This window comes from Babylonia areolata, chromosome 2, assembly GCF_041734735.1.
Source record: "Babylonia areolata isolate BAREFJ2019XMU chromosome 2, ASM4173473v1, whole genome shotgun sequence".
NCBI classification, from domain to species: domain Eukaryota; kingdom Metazoa; phylum Mollusca; class Gastropoda; order Neogastropoda; family Buccinidae; genus Babylonia; species Babylonia areolata.
This window is the reverse complement of record NC_134877.1, coordinates 19,624,795-19,646,632: the sequence shown is the minus strand read 5'-3', so window position 1 is coordinate 19,646,632 and position 21,838 is coordinate 19,624,795. Positions and strand designations below refer to the sequence as shown.

The window sequence follows — 21,838 nt, the reverse complement described above, 5'->3', positions numbered from 1 at the left end:
CAGTACAACTCTCTTTGCTAGAGAGAGAGAGAGAGAGAGAGGGGGGGGGGGGCGAACAGGCATGCAAAGACAGATATTCAAGCAGTAAAACCAATGCTCTTTATTTATGTAACCTTCCAAACAAGAAGTTTTGCACGGTCGGGAACTTGAGGTGTGTGTGTGTGTGTGTGTGTGTGTGTGTGTGTGTGTGTGAGAGAGAGAGAGAGAGTGTGTGTGTGTCTAAGACTTCATTTGTGCGTCCGTCGTTTTGACTGAACGAACGTGTGTGTGTGTGTGTGTGTGTGTGTGTGTGTGTGTGTGTGTGTGAGAGAGAGAGAGAGAGAGAGAGAGAGAGTGTGTGTGAACGTGTCTGGGACTTTATATGTTCGTCTTTGGGTGTGTGTGCGTGCGTGCCAGTGCCAGTGTGTGTGTGTGTGCGTGTGCGTGCGTGCAGGTGTGTGTGCGTGCGCGGTTGCAGGTGTGTGTGCGCGTTTGTGGTTAAAATTTTATGTTGCTCAACTCACAGCACCGTAAGAAGCTGCGTCTATATTCCACTCTGTGTGTGTGTGTGTGTGTGTGTGTGTGTGTGTGTGTGAGAGAGAGAGAGAGAGAACATGTGTCTGGGACTTAAAATGTGCGTCGTTGTGTGTGTGTGCGTGCGTGCCAGTGCCAGTATGTGTGTGTGTGTGTGTGTGTGTGTGCGTGTGCGTGCAGGTGTGTGTGCGTGCGCGGTTGCAGGTGTGTGTGCGCGTTTGTGGTTAAAATTTTATGTTGTTCAACTCACAGCACCGTAACAAGCTGCGTCTATATTCCACTGTGTGTGTGTGTGTGTGTGTGTGTGTGTGTGTGTTGTGTTGTGTTGTGTTGTGTGTGTGTGTGTGTGTGTGTGTGTGTGTGTGAGAAAGAGAGAGAGAGAGAAAACCAATATCGGAACAATCGAAGGACAGGGAAATAACTTCCGGGTAGTATAATTAATTAAAATTGTGAAGAACAACGGAAAGATAGCAACAAAAGAATCTGCTGATGTGCTTCAGAAACTGTCAAGCAGAGGGGAAGCAAATCTACTAAAACAACGTGAGCTCATCAACATTGACTTCCCTTGCCGTGAGTGTCTGAGAAAGAGAGAGAGAGGGATGGAGAGAGAGAGAGAATGCTCAATGTGTGTGTGTGTGTGTGTGTGTGTGTGTGTGTGTGTGTGTGTGTTTGCGCGCGTGCGCGCGCTATATTTCCTTCTCATCGGAGTATTGTCAATTCACTAAAAGGTTCCATGCGGCTTTTGCGGCCATCGAGGCAGTGAATTCATATCTACTGTGTCAACTTGGGGCCATGCACACTACAGGAAGACGGGTCCCAATAATCTTTCCGTCTTTTACCCTTCCCCAACCAAGTCATTCTCATTTCGGTGGAGTGGGGAAAATCGGAGTGCCTTTCCCAAGGACAAAACACCAGGCCGAAACTGGGGGTGGAACCCTGACGACGGTGTAAGTCCTTACCACTTGAGCTGAATGTACTATTGAGCTCGATGGTCCTCACCGACTCTGCCACTGCAAGGCGATTTAGACACATTCAGTCATTTCAAAACACGGTGAAAAATGGGTGGGTGGTGATTTATTTTATTTTATATATATATATATCTATATCTATATATATATATTTTTTTTTTTTAAAGGAAGGTGGTATATGGTGGTGTGGCGTGGTGGGGTCAGGTGCAGGGTGGATGGAGGAGGTACTAGTTACATAACCGACGGGAAGAAATATACAGCGAGTGTCCTTCTGGAGAATTACTTGGCATGTATCAATATGACTTAAGCTATTGATGCTACAGAATGCTCGTGATGATACAATATGTGAATACTTTGAGTGATCACCAAGGTTACTGATCGCGATCTTATGCTCAAATCTACCCGGCGGTCCCTGCTGTTACCTATGAGATGTGAAGATAGGACAATCCATGGTTCATTACAGTTAAAAGGCGTGAAAAGCATGTGCCGTGGTCTGATCCCGGGGGCGTAAGTGTACACGCGACACCACTTCTGGGGGTTGCACTGATGCCTGACACTGACGCAACGCATAAACCCAATAACACACTGGTCAGGGCTAGGGATAGAGCCTACCCTTGGTACATACGACACAAATTAAACTAAAATGACATAAATGGTATCAACAAGGAATTAATTACAAAATTAAGCAAATTTTTCACAACAGACTAAAAAGAAATGAAATATACCCTGAGAAGCTAGGTAATTAAAATAAAACAGAAATGGACCATGTTTACCTATACAACTTGAGCACACACACATGCGTACATACTCACACCAGTCCACACACACACACACACGCACATTCACACGCACGCACACTATAAAGTAAAGTGTGTGTGTGTGTGAGTGAGTGAGTGATATTGTGTGTGTGTGTGTGTGTGTGTGTGCGCGCGCGCGCGCGCGCGTCAGTGTGTGTGTGTGAGAGAGAGAGGGAGAGAGAGAGAGAGAGAGAGAGAGGGGAAGGCGGGAGAGAGAGATAGGGGCCCGGTGGATAGAGAGGGAGAGAGGCGTAGTGACAGAGAGAGGCGGGATGGGTGGAAACAGGGAGACGATTGGAAGGAGGGAGAAATCACGTGCACGTGTCAACTGAGCTCCGTGAATCTGATGTCTGTACACAAGGGAGAAAAGCTGTTATTATCATTATTTTTATCATTATATAATTGTTATAATTATTAGCACGATCAGTTATTATTATTATTATTATTATCATCATCATCATTATTATTGTCAATAATGGGCCTGCGCATCAATTGACAATGGTAGCTTCAAGTAGCGGTCATCGCCTATCATTGTTATAGCCCAAGGACATCCCGTCGGCAATTACTGACAAACACCGTTACAACAATGGCAAGGATTAACATATAACAAAAACCGTTGTGCTGCACTGATACTGTATCATGTCACAGTGTACCCGGATCCAAGTGATTAGTCATCAACCACGTACAGCTTCACACCGGCACCCAGGCCAGTGAACCCAAATTGTTACACCGTGGGATGGGTTACAAAACGTGTTTGCTGTTATGAAATTAATGTCTCTTATCCAAGATAATACAAGACAAAACATGACTGAAAGAAAAAAGTATCAACCGATTAACTCAATCTTACAGTTCAGTTTAAAAAAAAAAAAAAATCCTATCCCCTGCAGGATATTCAAAAGTGAGAAGAAAGACGAATATATTCATGGATAACAGACATGATTAGGAAAACAGCCTTTTTTAATCAGATCCAAGGTGACCTCAGTGGTATAGAAAAGAAAAAGGTGTGTGTGTGTGTGTGTGTGTGTGTGGGAGAGGACAGTGGGGGCGGGGAGGGGGAAGGAGGGGGGAGGCGCGCGCATTCTTGTGTGGCATACATGTATATGTGTGCTGTTGCCGCTGAAGGGTAGGCGTTTCATTTGTGCATACAGATCGGCAGTGTTTGTGTAAAATTACTTCAATAAAAAGTAGACGGACTGAAAAACAAGATCTTCAAATTCTTGGTGAATATCTCGAAAATAGACTTACCATCAAATAAAATCTGTATGCATCCTATGCCGTGCGCGCATGTAAGTGCGTGCGTGCGTACGCATGTGTGTGCGTACTGATTAGTTCAACAAAGTACGTCCATGTCAGAAAAATACGTTTTGTATCTAGATAACATTCTAACTGTTTCATTGCTAAAAGTGAAAATTCAATACAAAGTATATCTATATGTCGAATGGATAAAATCAGTGAACGCAACCTCTGAAGATGTCTTGCGTTGTCTGTCTGCATCTACAAGGAAAACAATTAGCCTGCAAACGAACGGAACAGAACACTAAGAAACACACACACACACACACGAAATTATTATTAAAAAAAGAAGAAGAAAAAAAGCAACAGAATTTTAACAAAGCAAAGTTCATGAAAATGTTCGTTATTTGCGCATTATCGGCACTAAAAGTAATGTGCACACAGCTACACTCCATTTTTAGGGGTCTGCTTGCACGGAATGCTTTTCGTGTTCTGTAACCAATCGAACCCTGATTATCAGGATATTTAACGTCATACTTATGTCTTGTTTTCTGCAGGTGAACACACAAGAAAGCAATATGCCGCCTAACTGCGGCAGAAGCAGATTTGTCGGTGTGTTTGACCTGGGAGACAGCATAAACCGATTTCCTTTAACCACCATGCACCAACACCGTGATCGAGTCCGATGAAAGTCCAAAACACGCCAGCGGAGAGTTATCAGTGTTGTTGTGATGTTGGAAAATTTCATTGACTGTGCTCTTGTTGTTTGTTTCAAAAGGAGATGTCACCGCTGGCGATGATATGTAAAGAAGTGGAAACGCAGGTCGACGTGATGTAAGGAGAGTAACTTAATTTGCGATGACGAGTGATGATGGCGACAATGAGGGTGGGGAGAAGGCGGCTGGAGGAATGGGGCATGGGCAGATGTGTTCAGCAGTGAAGGGGCTTGAAGACGGGTTTCTGCCTGTTGCACACTCTGAGCCCCTCGTTGCCTGCAATCTGCCGTTCAGCCTCCAACAGCTCCAGGTCTGGCAACGTCATGTCGTCATCGTCATCGGTGACGTCATGCCTGGTCGAAACGTGGTCCTGCGAAACGGTTGAAAAGCAACTGTCAGTCTTTGGATTTTTGTGAGGTGAGAGAGGAAAAGAAAGCACCACACACACACACACACACAATATTTGTGTGTGTGTGTGTGTGTGTGTGTGTGTGTGTGCGCGCGCGCGGTGTGTGTGTGTCGGCAGGCAGACAACTTGAAGATACAGACAGGCAGTGACACAGGAATAAAGATACAAAGACATACAGAGACAGGTAACATGTCACAACAACAGATGTATCTTACCCTGGACAGCGGAGTGTTGCCATCATCGTCACGCCCACAAGGACGGACAGCAGACGACTCTTCATTGCCATGACAGCGGGGCTCCTGTGCCGGCAGTTGCTGCTGCGGTTGACACAGCTGCTGGCGTCGCAATTGCTGTTGCTGCCTGCTGTACAGCTGTTGTTGAAGCGCGTGTACTTGCTGCTGCAGCTGGGTGCATTCCTGTTCCATGAGGCCGGTGTGCAGGGAGGCCAACTCGCCTCTCAGCCTGTGGGGAGACGGGGCTGATTCACAGTGAAACATGCAGCGTTAAATATTAAAAACAAAATCATATAGTAACCTCTGTTCAAAGGCTACAGTACCTTCTGCTCAAAGACTTCAAACTTCTGCAACTGCTTCAAGGTTTACCTTCTGCATTGTTGTACAGGGGTAAATCCAAGGTGTAGAAAAACACACCAAGAGTCTTCCCCTCAGCTTGCGTGCATGAAAATACATGGTGTAGAGAAACACACCCAGAGACTTCTTTTCAGCTTGTATACGGGTAGAGAAACACACACAGTGATTTCCCCTCAGCTGGCATACAGGTAAATCCAACGTGTAGAGAAACACACCCAGAGATGTCCTCTCAGCTTGCATACAGGTAAATCCAAGGTGTAGAGAAACACACCCAGAGATGTCCTCTCAGCTGGCATACAGGTAAATCCAAGGTGTAGAGAAACACACCCAGAGATGTCCTCTCAGCTTGCATACAGGTAAATCCAAGGTGTAGAGAAACACACCCAGAGATGTCCTCTCAGCTGGCATACAGGTAAATCCAAGGTGTAGAGAAACACACCCAGAGATGTCCTCTCAGCTTGCATACAGGTAAATCCAAGGTGTAGAGAAACACACCCAGAGATGTCCTCTCGGCTAGCATAAAGGCAAATAAGAGATGTGAAGAAACAGTCCCTGAAACTTTCCCTCAGCTTGCGTACAAGTAAATAAGAAGTGTAGAAAAACACACCCAGGAACTTCTCCTAATTCCCCAAAGGATGTTTCTGGGTTTATTTCTTCTATAACTCTTATTTAGCCGTATGCAAGCTGACACAGAGCGCTTTTAAGGGGGCTGGTGGGTGGGGTGGGGGGCTTGTTTTTCATTATTATTTATTTGTCTCGGAGTTGGAGTTGCGTGTCTTTGCTTTTGCGTAAGTTACTGTATATTATGGCTTTTATTTAATACCCACAAAACAAAAAATCATTCATCACCGGTGTACGCACGCAAACACACACATGCACGCGCGCATGAGAGACCAGAGAGAGGCGCGTGGACGGATGGGAGCAGGGATACATGGACACCTCTTGAACTCCTCTCCACACTGAGGGGTCTTGGACACCTCCTGCTTCTGCTCTTCCAGCTGCTGAAGCGTCTCCTGTTCAGTGGCCATGCATTCCTCCAGTTCTGAAATGTGCACACATCCACAGTCTCATTTACTAGAAAAATGCCTGGGCCACAAATGAAAATGTTTGTGCTTGTGTTTTACGAGAACTTTTCGTCGGAACTGCTTATCTGTCCACGGTCTGGTTTATGGTAGCCGTAAGGTCTTCCTTTTAACTTGAGAAATATATCATCAGTTGTTTTTTGGGGGGTGGGTGGGGGTGGGGTATTTATCAATTTTGGGGCGCAGATGCGCATGAGCGAAGTGAGCGAAAAAGCAAAACAAACGAGCACTGCAGTAAATTCATTTATCGTCCTTTTCACACAGGTTGGTGATTAAACATTTTTATACGTCAACTAAATCAAAATTTGCAATTGTTTGTTGTTGTTTTTTTTCTTTTTCATAATCCTAATCCTAAAAAAATGTCAATGTCTTATTACCCCTGCATCCTGCAAAAGAAAAACAACGGGGTGTTAGAGAGTACTTGTCATGATATCGACATGTCTTTGAAGTTCAATCATCGAAAGAGACTGACTCAGCTTTCTCAAATCTATAATGGTGGGTTCTTCCGTTTGCAACAATTTCCACAGAGTGTTTTACACTAACATCTTTTGCTTAAAATATGACCGTTCCATGACACTGATAACCAGCCACTCAACTATAACCAGCCAGTCAACTATCCAAAGAACCATTAACCAGTTAAACGAAACAGCCAAATAACCATCACCAAAGCAGTCAAACGCCTAAACTGACAGTTTTCGGGTGTCGCAAAGTGTAATTAAACACAAGGCAGGAGGGAGAAATGGAAAAGAAGAACGACAAAAAGCGGGAAAAGAAATACTGAGAGAAAGGAATGGTAAAGAAAGAAAGTGAAAAAAAAAGGTACATTTACATGAAAAGACAGATACGGAGACGAAATACCAGAAGAGAAAAAGAAAGGAACTAATGGTAAAGGAAGTATTTTTTAAAAATGCAAAGAAAAGAAAAAAAGACATACTGATGAAAAAACAAATAAACAACAAAAACAAAGTGGTTTGACGTAAATGATATGGTACCCACCCTTTTTTGTTTGCTCTGCTTCGTAAAGTGACTGCTGTTGGCAACATGTGTCAGCCTGAAGTTGTGAAATAGTCTCCCTGTGCGTCTCGTATTCAGCAATGTCTGCGCAATGTTGATCATAACCTCATGTTCACCTCTTTCTGCATAATTATGTTTACATTTATATGTACGCAAGCAAGCGCACGCACAACCGCACAGTTCTGCACTAAACACATATTTATATACGTAAAAAGAGTGCGCGCTAGTTTTCTGCTGGGAATCAAATTGACCCACACTCAGTGTCACGTTGAAGCCGATTCTCCTACACCCTGACCACACATGCACACCGCAACCCGTCTTTTTCTCTATGCAGATGCATGACAGCAGCATAACCCAACACGCTTGTCAGGCCTTGAGTGCATGCTTATATATTTCGTGTACCAATCAAAGTGGATTTCTTTTTACATAATTTTGCCAGAGAACAAACCTTTCAGTTGTTGCCATGGGTTCTTTTTCAGTGCGCCAAGTGCTTGCTGCACACGGGACATCGGTTTATGGTCTCATCCGAAAGAATAGACGCTCAGTATTATTTTCCAGTCAAACTTGGGAGAAAGGGCGAGAGTTGAATTCGTACCCGGACCCTCACGGACACTGACTTTGTTGGCAGATTAACCATTCTTCCACCTCAAGTTCCTCCTACAGCAGAAGTAATGTGGTGCATATGGATCTGTCCGCACACTCTGCCAAGCATGCAACACCTTTCACTTTCAAGCACACCATTCTTACAGTAGACACATGAAACACCGATGCCCAAGCGACACACGCTCCAAACATATACCTTTGAGGATAGTTTGCTCAGTGGCCAAGAGTCGTTCCAGAGTGCTGGAAGCCTTGTTTTGGCGTGCCCATTGTCCAGAGGCGGAGAGATCCAGGACTTCACTGTGAGCCTCCACGTTCTGGCAAAAGGCTACCATCTCTCGTTCTACGTCTTCTTCCAGTAAAGTCTGCACCACAGATGTCGTGCCGGTGTGACATCCAAAACTGATGTTCTCTAAGCGATCAGTCTGCGGAGAACGTTCTGAGAAGGTGTGCCGGTGATGATGATGATGATGATGATGATGTGTGTGTGTGTGTGTGTGTGTGTGTGTGTGTGTGCGGATGCGTGCATGCACATAATTACACTGAGTGAATGATGTCAGTCTCAGCCTCAACTGATCTCCAAACGTGTTTGCATTGTGAACACACACACACACACACACACACACACACACACACACCACATACACACTAGCAATGCTTATACCAGCTCTTGCTCAAGTTAGGTACATCATGTTTGTCTACACATTCATAATTCAACAGACACGGCTTGCTGTGCACACATACACACAGAGGATATCTATCAAAAGATGCCAACACACACACACACAAACAAACAAACAAATATAAATAAATATATATAGAAACGTTTCACCCGACCAACTGTTGCTGCAACTCCAAGTGTTCTTGCTGCAGACTGTCCTTCTGTGCACGGAGCACAGACTCTCTGGCCGTCAGACCCTTGTTTTCCAACTCCAGTGCGTTCATCTGTTCCACCTGTCACGTCTGGATCTGCTTCAGTGGCCATTTTCATTATCACATCACCACCATCTTCATCGTACCTTCATCATCACTACGACCATCATTTTCATTATCGCCATCATCACTCAATATCATAGTAACAATAGTTAACTCGTAAAGCGGTTTTCAATGAACTGGATAGACCTGGTGTACACTGGTGACTGAAGTGTGCAGTAACCACAAAACATGCCTGACCATTTTCCTCTGTCTACAAACATGGAGAGAGAGATATGTTGGAAAGTGTTATATTTGGCAGATTTTCTTTAATACTGAAAAATGAACATGTTCAGAGATCCCAGGAAGTGACTCTATTTTCAGTGCGACAATGAAAAATCAGTATCTAACGCCGATAACAAATCCCGCAGACCCAGACGCTTAACAGTTTCTGTGTGTGTGTGTGTGTGTGTGTGTGTGTGTCTGTGTGCGTGCGTGCGTGCGTGCGCACGCGCGCGCGCGTGTGTATGTGTTCTGAACAACTGTAGTGATAACATTATTTACTTAAAAATTCTTTATTTTCCCTTCAATGATCGAGCCGGTTCTCGTGTTAGCTGTTGAGCGATATATTCCCAACAAAACAGAAATCACTGTCGAAGTAGTCAATGTAGTGGGAGTAGGGAATTTTCACTTCTTTTAATCTGGCAGTCAGGACCGAGTAAAAATTAAGTGGCCAGCCCAACAAGTAATCCAAAGAACGGAACAGTTGTCGCCGGCTTGTGCGAGCAAGCTGACCTCCCCTTCGCAGGAAAACGAGCGAGCTGATATTGTTTGCATTGAGGATCGATTTCACATAAGCTCCTGGCCACTCCGCTCCCTACCGCCCGCCACCGTTGATCAGTTTTTAGACGATTTGATTGGGAGTTAAAACTAGGGCGGGTTTTTCTTCACCTTCCTTAAGGAAAACATCCCCAAGGCCTGGATTGGGTTTATAACTCTCTCTCTCTAGCTCTCCGAGTGTCAAGTTAGTATCATTCTGCTTTGACGTCGACATTCACCTGAGGTGAAATGGCCGACTGGGGTAACCAGGAAAGTGGGGGAACTTCAGGAACCCGCCTGCATGGTCACGTATCTAACGCTATACAGACAACACTTACAGGAACAAACGTTACACGAGCAGCGAGACTAACATTGAACTGATTGTGTTCAGTGTCTGTGATTCCAACTCGGGTTAAAAAGAAAAAAAGTCTCCATATATGCATAACAAAAAATTAAGTCATGATTTATAGTCACACACATTCAATTAAGTTTTAATATTTCGTTTCTGTTACAGCGGAAAAGATTTGTTTCCACATTTTCAGTTTCTCAAGGAGGCGTCACCGCGTTCGGACAAATCCACATATATACGCTACACCACATCTGCCGTAAGCAGATGCCTGACAGCAGCATAACTCAACGCGCTTGTCAGGCCTTGAGTGCATGCTTATAATAATATTTGTGTACCTCAAGTATCGGAGTGGATTTCCTTTTACATCAGAGGACAACACTCTCGTTGCCATGGGTTCTTTTCATTTCGCCAAGTGCGTGCTGCACACGGGACCTCGGTTTATTGTCTATTGTCTCATCCGAAAGACTAGACGCTCAGTTTGATATTCCAGTCAAATCTGGGAGAAAGGGCGAGAGCGGGATTCGAACCCACACCCTCACGGACTCTCTATATTGGCAGCTGAGCGTCAGAACCATTCTGCCACCTTCCTCCTTCACAATTGAGAGAAGGGCCAATAAAGGACTCGGAAAGAAAACATGATACTGGCTTTACACTCGCAAAATATAAACCATACCTTTTTTGATAACTCCTTTTGCAGACGACTGTGGTCCTCTTGAACACGTTGAAGTGTATCCTTGCATTTCTCTACTTGTAATCTCACTATTGAAAAACAACAACAACAACTGACAAAACAACAACGAAATTTACACATTAAATTCCATGTATAATTATCTGGTCATGTGCGTCTGAATATGAGGCCACACAAAAGAACAATGCCAGGGACATGCTGCTCGATCACGAGTATTGCCAAAACCTAAGGGAATTAAAAGAAAAACAAACACCAGAAGATCCATGCTTACAGTATAAGTATGATAGACTAATGCCTCTTCTGTTCCAGACGTTTGCATTGAGTCTACCAAAAGTTGCGCTTGCTCTTGCAATCCTGACGTTCCCTTCATCGTCGATGGTCGCATTTCGTGACAGTGTGCTGCCAAGGTATGTGAACCGCTCCACCACACTGAGTCTCTGACCGTTGACTGTGATGTTGGGCTCAACGTAGGGTTTCCCTGGGGCTGGCTGGTGGAGAACTTCAGTTTTCCTCGTGCTGATGGTAAGGCCGAAGTTCCTGCTGGCAGTGGCAAACTTGTCGACGCTGAGTTGCATGTCAGCTTCAGATCCAGCGTTGAGGACACAATCATCAGCAAACAAAAAGTCTCTGATGATGTCTGTCATGACCTTCGTTTTTGCTTGAAGCCTTCTGAGGTTAAACAACTTGCCATCTGTTCGGTATTTTAGGCCGAGTCCAACATCGCCATCTCTGAAGGCATCAGTAAGCATTGCAGAGAACATGAGGCTGAACAGCGTTGGAGCCAGGACGCAGCCTTGCTTGACACCATTTGTGAAAGCAAAAGGAGCAGATGTTTCGCCTTTGTCCTGGACTCGAGCCTGCATGCCTTCATGGAATTGGCTGACCAAGGAAATAAATTTCCGAGGGCATCCATACTTGGCCATGATCTTCCACAGTCCCTCTCTACTCACGGTGTCGAAGGCCTTAGTGAGGTCGACATAGGTGGAGAACAGATCAGCATTTTGCTCCTGACATTTCTCTTGCAGCTGCCTTGCAACAAACACCATGTCGGTGGTTCCGCGCTCTTTCCGGAATCCACATAGGCTCTCAGGCAAATGACCTTGGTCAAGGTGTGCTGTGAGGCGGTTTAGTAGGATCCTGGCAAGTATCTTGCCTGCGATGGAGAGCAAGGAAATGCCCCGATGGTTATCACAGGCTGCCGGTTCCCCTTTCGCTTGTACAAGTGAATGATAGATGCATCTTTGAAATCCTGGGGGATCGTCTCTTCTTTCCACATGAGTGAGTACAGCTGATGGAGCTTCTCAGTCAGCACAGTGCCTCCATCCTTGTAGACCTCTGCTGGTATGGAGTCTGAGCCAGGTGCTTTGCCACTGGATAGCAGACGGATTGCTTTCTCGGTCTCAAGAGGTGTTGGCGGATCGTCCAGTGCTTCGTTGATGGGGACTTGTGGGAGACGGTCTATGGCTTCATCATTTATGGAGGAAGGGCGATTTAAGACACTGTTGAAGTGCTCAGCCCAGCGTTCGAGAATTTTCTCCATCTCGGTGATCAAGGTATTCCCATCTGCACTGAGGAGGGGGGATGATCCTGAGGATGTGGGGCCATAGACTTCTTTTAAGGCATCATAGAACCTCTTCATATCGTGCCTGTCAGCATATCCCTGGATCTCATCAGCTTTGTCACTCAGCCACTTATCCTGCATCTGGCGTAACTTTTGCTGAACAGTCCTGCGGATGGCATCGTACGCATCCTTTTTTGATGTGGACTTTGGGTTGCTCAGGTAGGCTTGATGCAGACGGCGTTTCTCATCCAGAAGCTGCTTGATTTCACCACAGTTTTCATCAAACCAGTCTTTGTGCTTTCTGGTCATGGGTCCCAGGGTCTCTGAAGCTGTACTATAGATCAGCTCACACAGGGTCCTCCAGTCAGACTCCACATTCTGGTTGTCCAGAGAGGCGGATTCCAGACGATCTTCCAGCAGCTCCACAAAGGACTGTTTGATGGTGATGTTTTTCAGCTTAGCGATGTTGAGCCGTTTTGGAGCCTTCTGGCCTTGGGGGCGTCTCTTGGGCTGGATTCGAATATTCAGCTTCGAGACTACAAGGCGATGGTCTGTCCAACACTCGGCGCCACACATGGTCTTTGTTACACGTACATCTTGCCTATCCCTTTTCCTGACGATGACATAATCGATGAGATGCCAATGCTTTAAGCGAGGGTGCATCTATGACGTCCTGTTACGGGTAGGGAGGCAGAAAACTGTGTTGGTTATCAGCAGTTCGTGCTCCGTGCTTTCCAATCACTCCATCCCAGGAGATGTAGTCAGAGCCAACTCTAGCATTGAAGTCCCCAAGAATGATGAGCTTGTCTGCTTTAGGGATAGCAGCAATGACAGAGTGAAGGTCCTCGTAGAACTTCGCCTTCACTTCATCCGGGTTGGTCATGGTTGGGGTGTAGGCACTGACAATGGTGACGTGTTTCTGGCCAGATGCCAGTGGGAGTTTCATGGTCATAAGCCTATCGTTGACTCCCTTTGGGATTCCAGCTAGCTTGCTGACAAGTGCTGTTTTTACTGCAAAACCAACGCCAGCCTCACGTCGCTCTTCACTTCCTCGTCCACTCTAGAAGAAGGTGTAACCAGATCCCTGTTCACAGAGCTCGCCTTCGCCTGCAAGCCGAGTCTCACTCAAGGCTGCAATGTCAATGTTGTATCTGGCGAGTTCGGATGCAACTAGTGCCGTTCTCCTTTGGGGTCTGTCCGCGTTATCTCTGTCACGAGAGTCCTTATGTTCCAAGCACCAATGGTGAGAGGAACGATCCTTGTTTTTTTCTTTTCTTTCTTGTTGTTTTGACCACTGATGTAGGGTCCCCGCTAGCCGCGGTATGCTGGCCAGGGTGATATGGAGCAGGCAATTTTTAGGGCACCTTTTCTAGCCCCTTCCTCATGCCAGGGAGGTGAGCAGTGCATTCCTAAAGAGGGCTGCTCAGACGCTCAGACGGCTGCCGAGCTCCATCGCTGCTCCTGTCGACGAAGAACGACCCTATGGCCTGAGCCGCCTGCGTGCAGGTCTGCGGCTGCGACTGCCAGTGTACCCACACCTGTCGTTTCGTCGCTCGCCTGTCGCCACAGGACTTGGGGGTGATGAAATGATGAAGGATGAAAGGTCATTTTGGATGACTGATGACTTGTGCGATGAGTTTGTTTAAAGTGAAGAGGAGTTGCGCAACGTCGACCTCACTCTCTCGTCCGGGTCCACCAATTTCCAGTGGCAAGACTAAGTCAAGACAACTGGAGGATGAGCACGGATGCAGCGGATGACCAAGATATCCTTTCGGTGTCTCATCTTGCTCTCTGCACTCCACAGTGCGTTGCTGTAACCGCCTTCCTCTCCATTGAACCAATAGGTTTCTTCCGCAGATTCTGCCGGATCCAGACTTCGCATGCATGGGTAGACACACCCTGGGGGCCAGCTGCGTGTGGCATGCACACAGCACGGTGGAGCTAGATGGCCGTCGGTGGCTCTCCTGAGCCAACGCCCTTTTATGGATCTCCATAAGGGTGTCTAGCCACCAGCCTCACCAGTCCCAGATGGGAGCGGTGGGAGTGCCGGTTTAGTCACCAGCAACCCGACCCTGAAGAGGTTGTACTGGGTTACAGGTTACCAGTAGCAGATCTAATGACCTGACCTGACATACTAGTACACTGGGGAGGAAGGGGGTTTTGGGATGGGAATTTTTTCTTTCAGTTTTACTTAAGGGGAGGTGGGTGAGAATGACCCCCCCACCCACAACCAAGCCTTTATTTTTCCCACTTCCTTTCCCGTTTTACATGGTTTTGTCACCGGCAAAGTATAATATCGGGTACGCGAAGCGTCGCAATGTTTGATTGGCGCTGTGGGCTCAACTTTTCGCGCGTTCAAAAACGGAGTGTGTCAACAACCAATTTTTAGAAAGGCCACAAACCCTGAACGAAATTATATTATCAATGTATTCTAAATATTTATGACGAGCGTATAGCACATACATTCACTCTGCAAACGTTGTTTTTCTTCTATGCGTCGTTCACACTGAACTATTTGGTCATACAGATCATCAAAAGAGTCAATCATTTTTGTTGTTGTTGTCGTCTGCTCAAATATAATGGTACCGCAGTAAATTGCCCCGCCTTGTCACAAATGCGCATGCGGGCACTCGCACTTGTTACATTTTTTTCAACGATAAGACTGATTTTGCCATCCAGTTTATACTTTTAAAATTTTTGCGTTGGTTTGCATGGCATATCAAAACAAATAATCAGACCTGAAGTTTAAGCTGAACAGGTACTCGTTTATAAAAAAACGGGGCCAAAAAATGTTTATTATTGCTGTCATTATTATTATTATAATTATCATTATCGTTATGCTACAATTGTTGTTGTTGTTGTTGTTGTTGTTGTTTTATCATTCGTTCAAAACCAGTATGACGAATTTTCGAAAAATATACTTTGACCTCATTGTCAATGACTTAATTCCTATTTTAAGTAACACAGTCACATAGGGTATAAAACAAGCAGTTGTGACAGCAAAACCTCGAGCGTTGCTAAAGGTTTAGGTTATTTTAAGCAACACATCCACACGGTATTTAACAGGTAGTCGCGATGGCAGAAGGCAACAGTCCTGGTACCGTTTCCACAACGAATTCCACCGAAGCTGACCTCGACAGAGTTTGTGAGGAGACTGACAAAATGACAACAGAACTGTCAGCAGGCGATGCCGCCCTTGAACGTTTTCTGCAACAACAGCGCAGGTATGTTTCATTTATTATTGGTCTGCGTTGTGAACAGGTCGATCGTGGCAAACTGCTGTTTCAGCAGACAGTTGATCAGCCGTTGAAAACTCACTGCACCCATTCTTGTTCCTTCAAAAAAAATTGTTTTGTTGTATTTGTTTTTATTCATTTACGAATTAAATCAACTTGCAACACAACAAACAGAAAAAAAGCAAAAAAGTGAAAACGTTTCAAAATGAGCGATAGCAGTTTAACAACACACGTAGTTCCAGTTTTAAGAATATTTTGTGGTTTAAGAAGTGTGGTTATATCCTGATGGATGTAATTATTGAAGTTTGATTATGTAATTACCCCCGAAAACGGAGTATGGCTGCCTACATGGCGGGGTAAAAACGGTCATACACGTAAAAGCCCACTCGTGTGCATACGAGTGAACGTGGGAGTTGCAGCCCACGAACACAGAAGAAGAAGAAGAAGATTATGTAATTTTTCAAAATAGAAAATTGTTAAAGTTTTCATTAATAATTACATTTACAGTTGAGACATAAGATGCGAATGCTGGAGCTGCGAACACAAGACATAAGATGCGAATGCTGGAGCTGCGAACACAAGACATAAGATGCGAATGCTGGAGATGCGAACACACCAGTGGACTGCGCCCCATCTCCCCTATCAGTAAACAGAACATCCCTCGGTAGCCCAGCTGAATTACGGCCAGCAGCAACCTCCCACAACACAACAATTTTCATCAGCATACTGATGTTGGTCGTTAAGTGGAAGAAGAAGAAGAAATGAGAATAACAGATGATAAATGTAGCCATCGTAGGAAATGCCAGGAATGAAGTATATTATTTTGAACTTTTCCTTTATCCATGCCCACCTCTTTTAATTATGGAGAACAATTGAATAGGAAGACATTACTTTTGTTAGAGTTAGATCCAAGTTTGTTATTAAGGAAATTTTATTTGGAATTTCTCATTTTCTGTGGCACTCACTTTTGAAGAATATTCCCAAATCACAGGCTTGGGATCATGCTTGTTCTGGTTGAAGAAAAAGAAAAGTAGGCAACTAACCAGCTAAATATGCATACACACACACACACACACACACACACACACACACACACACACACACACACACACACACACACGCACACACATGTACACATGCTTGCTCATGTACATTCACAAACACACACACTGCTGGAGAAACTCCTGATAGCATGTTGTCTGCATTTTGCAGTGATCTGATGTATGAGCTGCGTCGGATCCAGCATGGTGAGCGCCCTGTGACAGGCCAGAGCCACAGGGAAAACATCGCCAGCTTCATGGCCAAGCATGTGCAGGACCCGGAAGGTGCCAGTGGAAAGAACGTTCCTGCAAATGTGGATGCTGTGGAGGAACACCGACCAGAAGCAGTAGTGGTGGAGGTATGTCTCATCAAAGCCTGCTTCAGTGATCACTGACATAATATTGTTGGTCATGTAGCAGCTTTCTTATCCACTGACTTATGTGGATGTAATTGTTTGCTGATAGTGAAATTAGTTCACATTTACTGATTCTGAATTATATAAGGATGAAATTATGTGCTGGACAAAACCGTATCAAAATCATTACTGTGTTCTGCAAGTAGAACACAGATGAAATAATTTGTTGTTGCCTGCAAGGAAAGTGAAGCAAACAATGAAAAATAAAAACACCCAAAAACAAAGCACATCACCATCATGAAATAAGAAAAATCCAGGAACAGAAACAATCACCACAACCAAACAAATGAAACAAAATTGAGACTGAGAGGCATGAACAAGCATATATTATATGCATAATTCTGTCTTTATTCAACCAAACAAATGGATTTGTTGAAAGCAGAAATGAACAGTGTGTATCCTGTGTGGATATATTGAACATGATGTAAGCATTCATATATCAGACATTGCACTCATTTTTGGTTGACAGGTCCAAGGTGTTGTGGAACAACGCCGAGTCTCCTCCATGCTTCAGTCTCAGCAATTCCGACGACACCTTGAAAACATCATCCGTGGAAGTATCTCTTCAGTCAGGCAGAGTGTCTCAGCATCAAGGAGCCGAGCATCAAGTTCTCCTCAACCAGCTATACCAGCATCAAGTTCTCCTCAACCAGCAACACCAGCATCAAATTCACCTCAACCACCTCAACTTCCTGCAGCAAGTAGGAACCGCCCCTCTGTGCAGAGCAATGCATCAAGAAACTTGGAAGGTGTTAGGGTGCCTTCTGTTCAACCACAGGTTAGAGGTGAGTGAGACATAAAAAACAACTTGTATAATGAGACGTTTTCACAGGGCAGCTTTATAATTTTGCAAACCAGAATGAGATGTACAGCAATTCTATATTGAGCATTCCTTATGTACACTTTTATATTTCCTTCCTGTCTATGAACAAATATGAAAAAAGTTCTTAATGCAATGGGCAGTATTCACATATGTGAGACACTGAGTTTGTTCAATTATAAGTTCTAATTGTATCTTTAGTCAGTGTTGTGACATTAATTCAGTGAATTAAGACAGTATGACTCAAATGCCAAAAAGAGAATAGAATATCACAAGAGCAAAGGATGGTGGTTCAGTTTTGTTGCTAATATATAACACCTCATTTTTGTGTCGGCTCTTTAAAGTATAATTATTGTTGAGAGAAGTGGATACAGAGACTTGCAAGGATTGTAGCCCCATGTTTTTTTAATTTTTTTTCTTCATGATCCAAAATGAATAGCTGTTATCATGTTGCTACAATGAACTTCAATAAAAGAGAACAAGTTATCTCACAAAGAGAAATAGCACTACACATACTTTACCGTGACCCATTAGTGCAGACTCTGACAGGGAGTCCGATTCCTGTCCTGTGCAAACTACTATCCTCCTATGCGGAGAAAACGAAAGTCACCAAGTGTAGTTAAACAGACATGGACAATTATACAACACATGAACATCAAACACTGCTTTCTGCAGATGCTCAGCCTCAGCCCAACAGCCAGAGGTCCATGCAGGATGCTGTGGACTCTGCACCTGCAGGAGAGGAGGCAGTCACAGAGAGGGGATTGTGGGACACCATTTCCCAGGTCCAGCATGAAGAGATGGTGTACGAGATCAGCGACCTGCTTCACCGACGCCTTGTGTCTTCAGCACTGGGCAGCGAGTTCCGTACTGTCATGGAGTTGCATGTTCAGGTTGGCAATCTCATGACTTTATGTTATGCACTTTCTTTAATATGTTTAATTAGATGATGTACATAATTAAAATACACCAATGTACACCATGCATTAAGATCACATGTAGAGAAAGACAGGATTCTGCACTTTCTGATAGTTTCAGATCTGGCTCATTTGATTCAGGTTGGAACATTTTAATATTGTTACATAATCACAACAGCAGACAAAGAAGTCAACAGATAAATAATAAATTACATGGAAAATTTCAAAGACTCCCCTTCTGCAGAATCGTAGCTTTGTGGTTGAGTGGCAATGTTGGAAGTATGAGTTCAGAGTATCAACCTCCACATGAGGCAAGGACTGGTTTTTATTTTGAAGTAGATGTGTAGTTTATTTGGACAAATTCTGATACTCTTACAGCTCCTTTATACTAAGCTGGCAGTCAAGTCAGATCATTAATTCTTCCGACTTGAATTTCCCCTTTCTAGTTTATTGTTACAGTGTTCGTTCTGAATGTGTGTCTTCTGTGTGTTGAAACAGGAACACCTGTCTAACACACAAACAGATGGAGAAGCAGTGGCCAACTACATTAGCAACATTCGACAGTCTCAAGCACATGTCCCCAACGACTTCAGACACATGGGCATCATGCCTGGCCCCAGGGATGATGGTTCTGACAACATCTCCATTACTGGCATCAGTGCAACGTCCGTTCCCTACACACAGGTATGTTCTCTGCCTTGCTAAACTCCTCATCAAGCTTTTATCTGTCTCTGTGGCTTGAAACACTTTTGCTTCACTGATGATTTGGATATGTAAGAAATTTTGTATTCGGAGGAACATCATCAGGAAACTTACACATAGACTCAAAATAAGTTTAACTACACACACTTAACCGTGACCCACTAGTGCAGACTCCGGCAGGGGTCTGATTCCTGTCCTGTGCGAACTACTACCCGCCTAAGCAGAGAAAATGAAAGTAGCTACAGCTGATAACCTCCCAAAGTAGGTTACCTCCCCTTTGCATCCCTGACTAGCACCCTCTTTTTCAAAAAATGTAATTTTTTTATCAAAAAGAAAAGAAAAACTGTGTTAAACTAAAGAGAGAGAGAAAGAATGCATTAAGGAAACTTATTCTTCACCATAACTGTGCATTGTTTGAGGTTATTCTGAAGATGACGCCGTTCAGTTGATTTGTCTTGTGATTTCAGACCAACCGGCATATGAACAGAGAACTGCAAAGTCTCAAGTCTCAGATGGAAGAGATGAAGAACATGTTGCGACTGTCCTTTGACCTTCAGATGGATATCCAAAGGGCTATTCGACAGGAAGTTGCTGCTGCCATCGCTTCTGCAACAGGTCTGTTTTTATTGAGTGTGCAGCCACTCCATTTTTATTTCTCAAAACCCACACCGTCATCTGCACAGAAATGTTTATATCGTTTTCAAGTGTCTTGATGATCTTTACTTGTGTTTGCGTGCAGATTGTATGTGTGTGCAGATTGTGTGTGTGTGTGTGTGTAAGCAAGTCTGCACATGTGCATATGTCTGTAGTTTTAAGTGATTTAAAAAAATCAATATTAAAAATCTCAAGAGAGTTGTTTGTTCTCCACTACTGTCTGACTGACAGTGACTGTTCTTCCCTCCACAGCCCAAGGTGCAATGGCAGCAGCAGCAGCTCCTGCAGTGCAATCCAGACCAGTGAACGACGCCCACTGTCTCATCTGTTTGGAAAACCATTCCGACTCCGTTCTGTACCAATGTGGCCACATCTGTGTGTGCTTCACCTGCGGCAAAAACCTCATGAGCCGGGGCAATGGCAAATGTCCTGTGTGCCGAGCGCCAATTAGAGACATTATCCGAGCCTACAAAAGTAATGTGGAGTAACCAAACTGGTGAATTGTCAAATACTGGTGAAGCAACAAATGTTCTCATTCCTTTTCAATTAAAACATGTCCTGAGGAGTATACAGAAGACTGAAGTGACTATTTGTCTTCAGAAACAATTGATTTATTCAATAAAAACAAATATAATTTTCAGCAATTACACCTGGTTGGCTCTATGATGTCAGTGTCAATAATATAAGATGTAAACTGCACCAAGTAACTCACTCTTCTTCATGAACGCATAAAATCAGCACTACCACTGTATACATCGCTTTTTTTTTCTATTTTGAAATGAAAACATTTGGAACAGATTGAGAGAGACAGAGAGAGAGAGAGAGAGAAAAGTATGTACCATTTATTCATAAATCTGTGCTTGTTCATATTGTTACCATTACTTGTGTGTAGTGGGGAAGACCCTAACTTCCTCACTTGTAAATTTTGGGAAATATTATTTGTTTAATATTGACATATAAAAAGACAATAACTGTTGGCTTCTTTTTTCATCAAGAAAGAAGGATGGAAAAGCAAATAGGACTCAAATCAGAAGTGAACAATGGTTATGTGGAAACAATACGAGATGCTTTACCCATACAAGAGTTGCATGGCATTAGTTTCACATGTGCAATATCACTTAAATTTATATCTGTCCTGTTCTCTGTCCACAGTACGGTAAAAGTTGTTTTTTGTGTGGGACATTTGTTTGGAGGAAAAACAGGGTGGGTGTGTGGGAGGGAGGAGGTTATGGTTTCCCAAATCTAGGTATTCATTCTGCTTATGAAATATGCTGGAATGTTCTCTGTGGAATGGTGGATAATATGTGTAGATGATTCTTTGATAATACTGTTTATTGTTTGCAAAGGAGTAGATGATTCTTTGATAGTACTGTTCATTGTTTGCAAAGGACCTAGAGCAACAGGCATTTAAAAACGTTCAGTTATTTTTACTTAAAAGTGATTTTATTATTGATTTTCAGATGTTTTTGTGACTGTGCACATGGGATTGTGCAGTTTAATAAAAACTAATAATCTGAATAATTTTGTGTGTGAGTGAATAAATAATCTCTTGCACTGTGAGTGCAAGTTGACAAGAAGGGAGAGCCTTTGTGTCTGCATGTTTTATATACGTTTCATGGATTCTTATCTTTTCTGCATGTATTTTCTCAACCACATATTTTCAACACTTAAAACTGAGTTAGTATCAGGGACAATGTCTCTCGTTTTAATGTCTGGGATGAGAATAATGTCTAAAGCTTTGACATTTACATGCTTAAACAATATCTCCATCTCATCCTTTCCAGCAGCACACACACATTCAC

At 43.9% G+C, this 21,838-nt stretch overlaps 2 protein-coding genes across 2 annotated transcripts; one reads left to right on the top strand and one right to left on the bottom strand.

Annotated features, from left to right (window-relative positions):
* Positions 1 to 3,383: 3,383 nt before the first annotated feature.
* LOC143279337 (uncharacterized) lies at positions 3,384 to 14,797 on the bottom strand. Its single transcript, XM_076583358.1, has 8 exons — positions 14,715 to 14,797; positions 10,676 to 10,761; positions 8,760 to 8,876; positions 8,122 to 8,287; positions 7,305 to 7,406; positions 6,166 to 6,268; positions 4,852 to 5,098; positions 3,384 to 4,597 (listed from the first exon to the last, which is right to left on the bottom strand). Exons 3-8 carry the CDS (start codon positions 8,865 to 8,867, stop codon positions 4,442 to 4,444), a joined length of 882 nt encoding a protein of 293 aa, XP_076439473.1. The 5' UTR covers positions 8,868 to 8,876; positions 10,676 to 10,761; positions 14,715 to 14,797; the 3' UTR covers positions 3,384 to 4,441.
* Positions 14,798 to 15,228: 431 nt separating this feature from the next.
* LOC143298827 (uncharacterized) lies at positions 15,229 to 21,557 on the top strand. Its single transcript, XM_076611824.1, has 7 exons — positions 15,229 to 15,475; positions 16,700 to 16,886; positions 17,413 to 17,728; positions 18,439 to 18,656; positions 19,179 to 19,364; positions 19,850 to 19,997; positions 20,289 to 21,557. The coding sequence occupies exons 1-7, from the start codon at positions 15,327 to 15,329 to the stop codon at positions 20,522 to 20,524; spliced, it is 1,440 nt and encodes a 479-aa protein (XP_076467939.1). The 5' UTR covers positions 15,229 to 15,326; the 3' UTR covers positions 20,525 to 21,557.
* The last annotated feature ends 281 nt before the right edge of the window (positions 21,558 to 21,838 follow it).

Excerpts from the sequence above, each read along its gene's own strand:
- LOC143279337 (XM_076583358.1), bottom strand. The coding sequence starts at position 8,867 with ATGAACGCACTGGAGTTGGAAAACAAGGGTCTGACGGCCAGAGAGTCT. Across the intron at positions 7,407-8,121 it reads TGAGCAAACTATCCTCAAAG|ACATTGCTGAATACGAGACG; the intron begins GTATATGTTTGG and ends AACATTGCGCAG. Across the intron at positions 5,099-6,165 it reads TGTGGAGAGGAGTTCAAGAG|GCTGAGAGGCGAGTTGGCCT; the intron begins GTGTCCATGTAT and ends GTCTCCCCACAG.
- LOC143298827 (XM_076611824.1), top strand. The coding sequence starts at position 15,327 with ATGGCAGAAGGCAACAGTCCTGGTACCGTTTCCACAACGAATTCCACC. Across the intron at positions 16,887-17,412 it reads CAGAAGCAGTAGTGGTGGAG|GTCCAAGGTGTTGTGGAACA; the intron begins GTATGTCTCATC and ends TTTGGTTGACAG. Across the intron at positions 19,365-19,849 it reads CGTCCGTTCCCTACACACAG|ACCAACCGGCATATGAACAG; the intron begins GTATGTTCTCTG and ends TTGTGATTTCAG.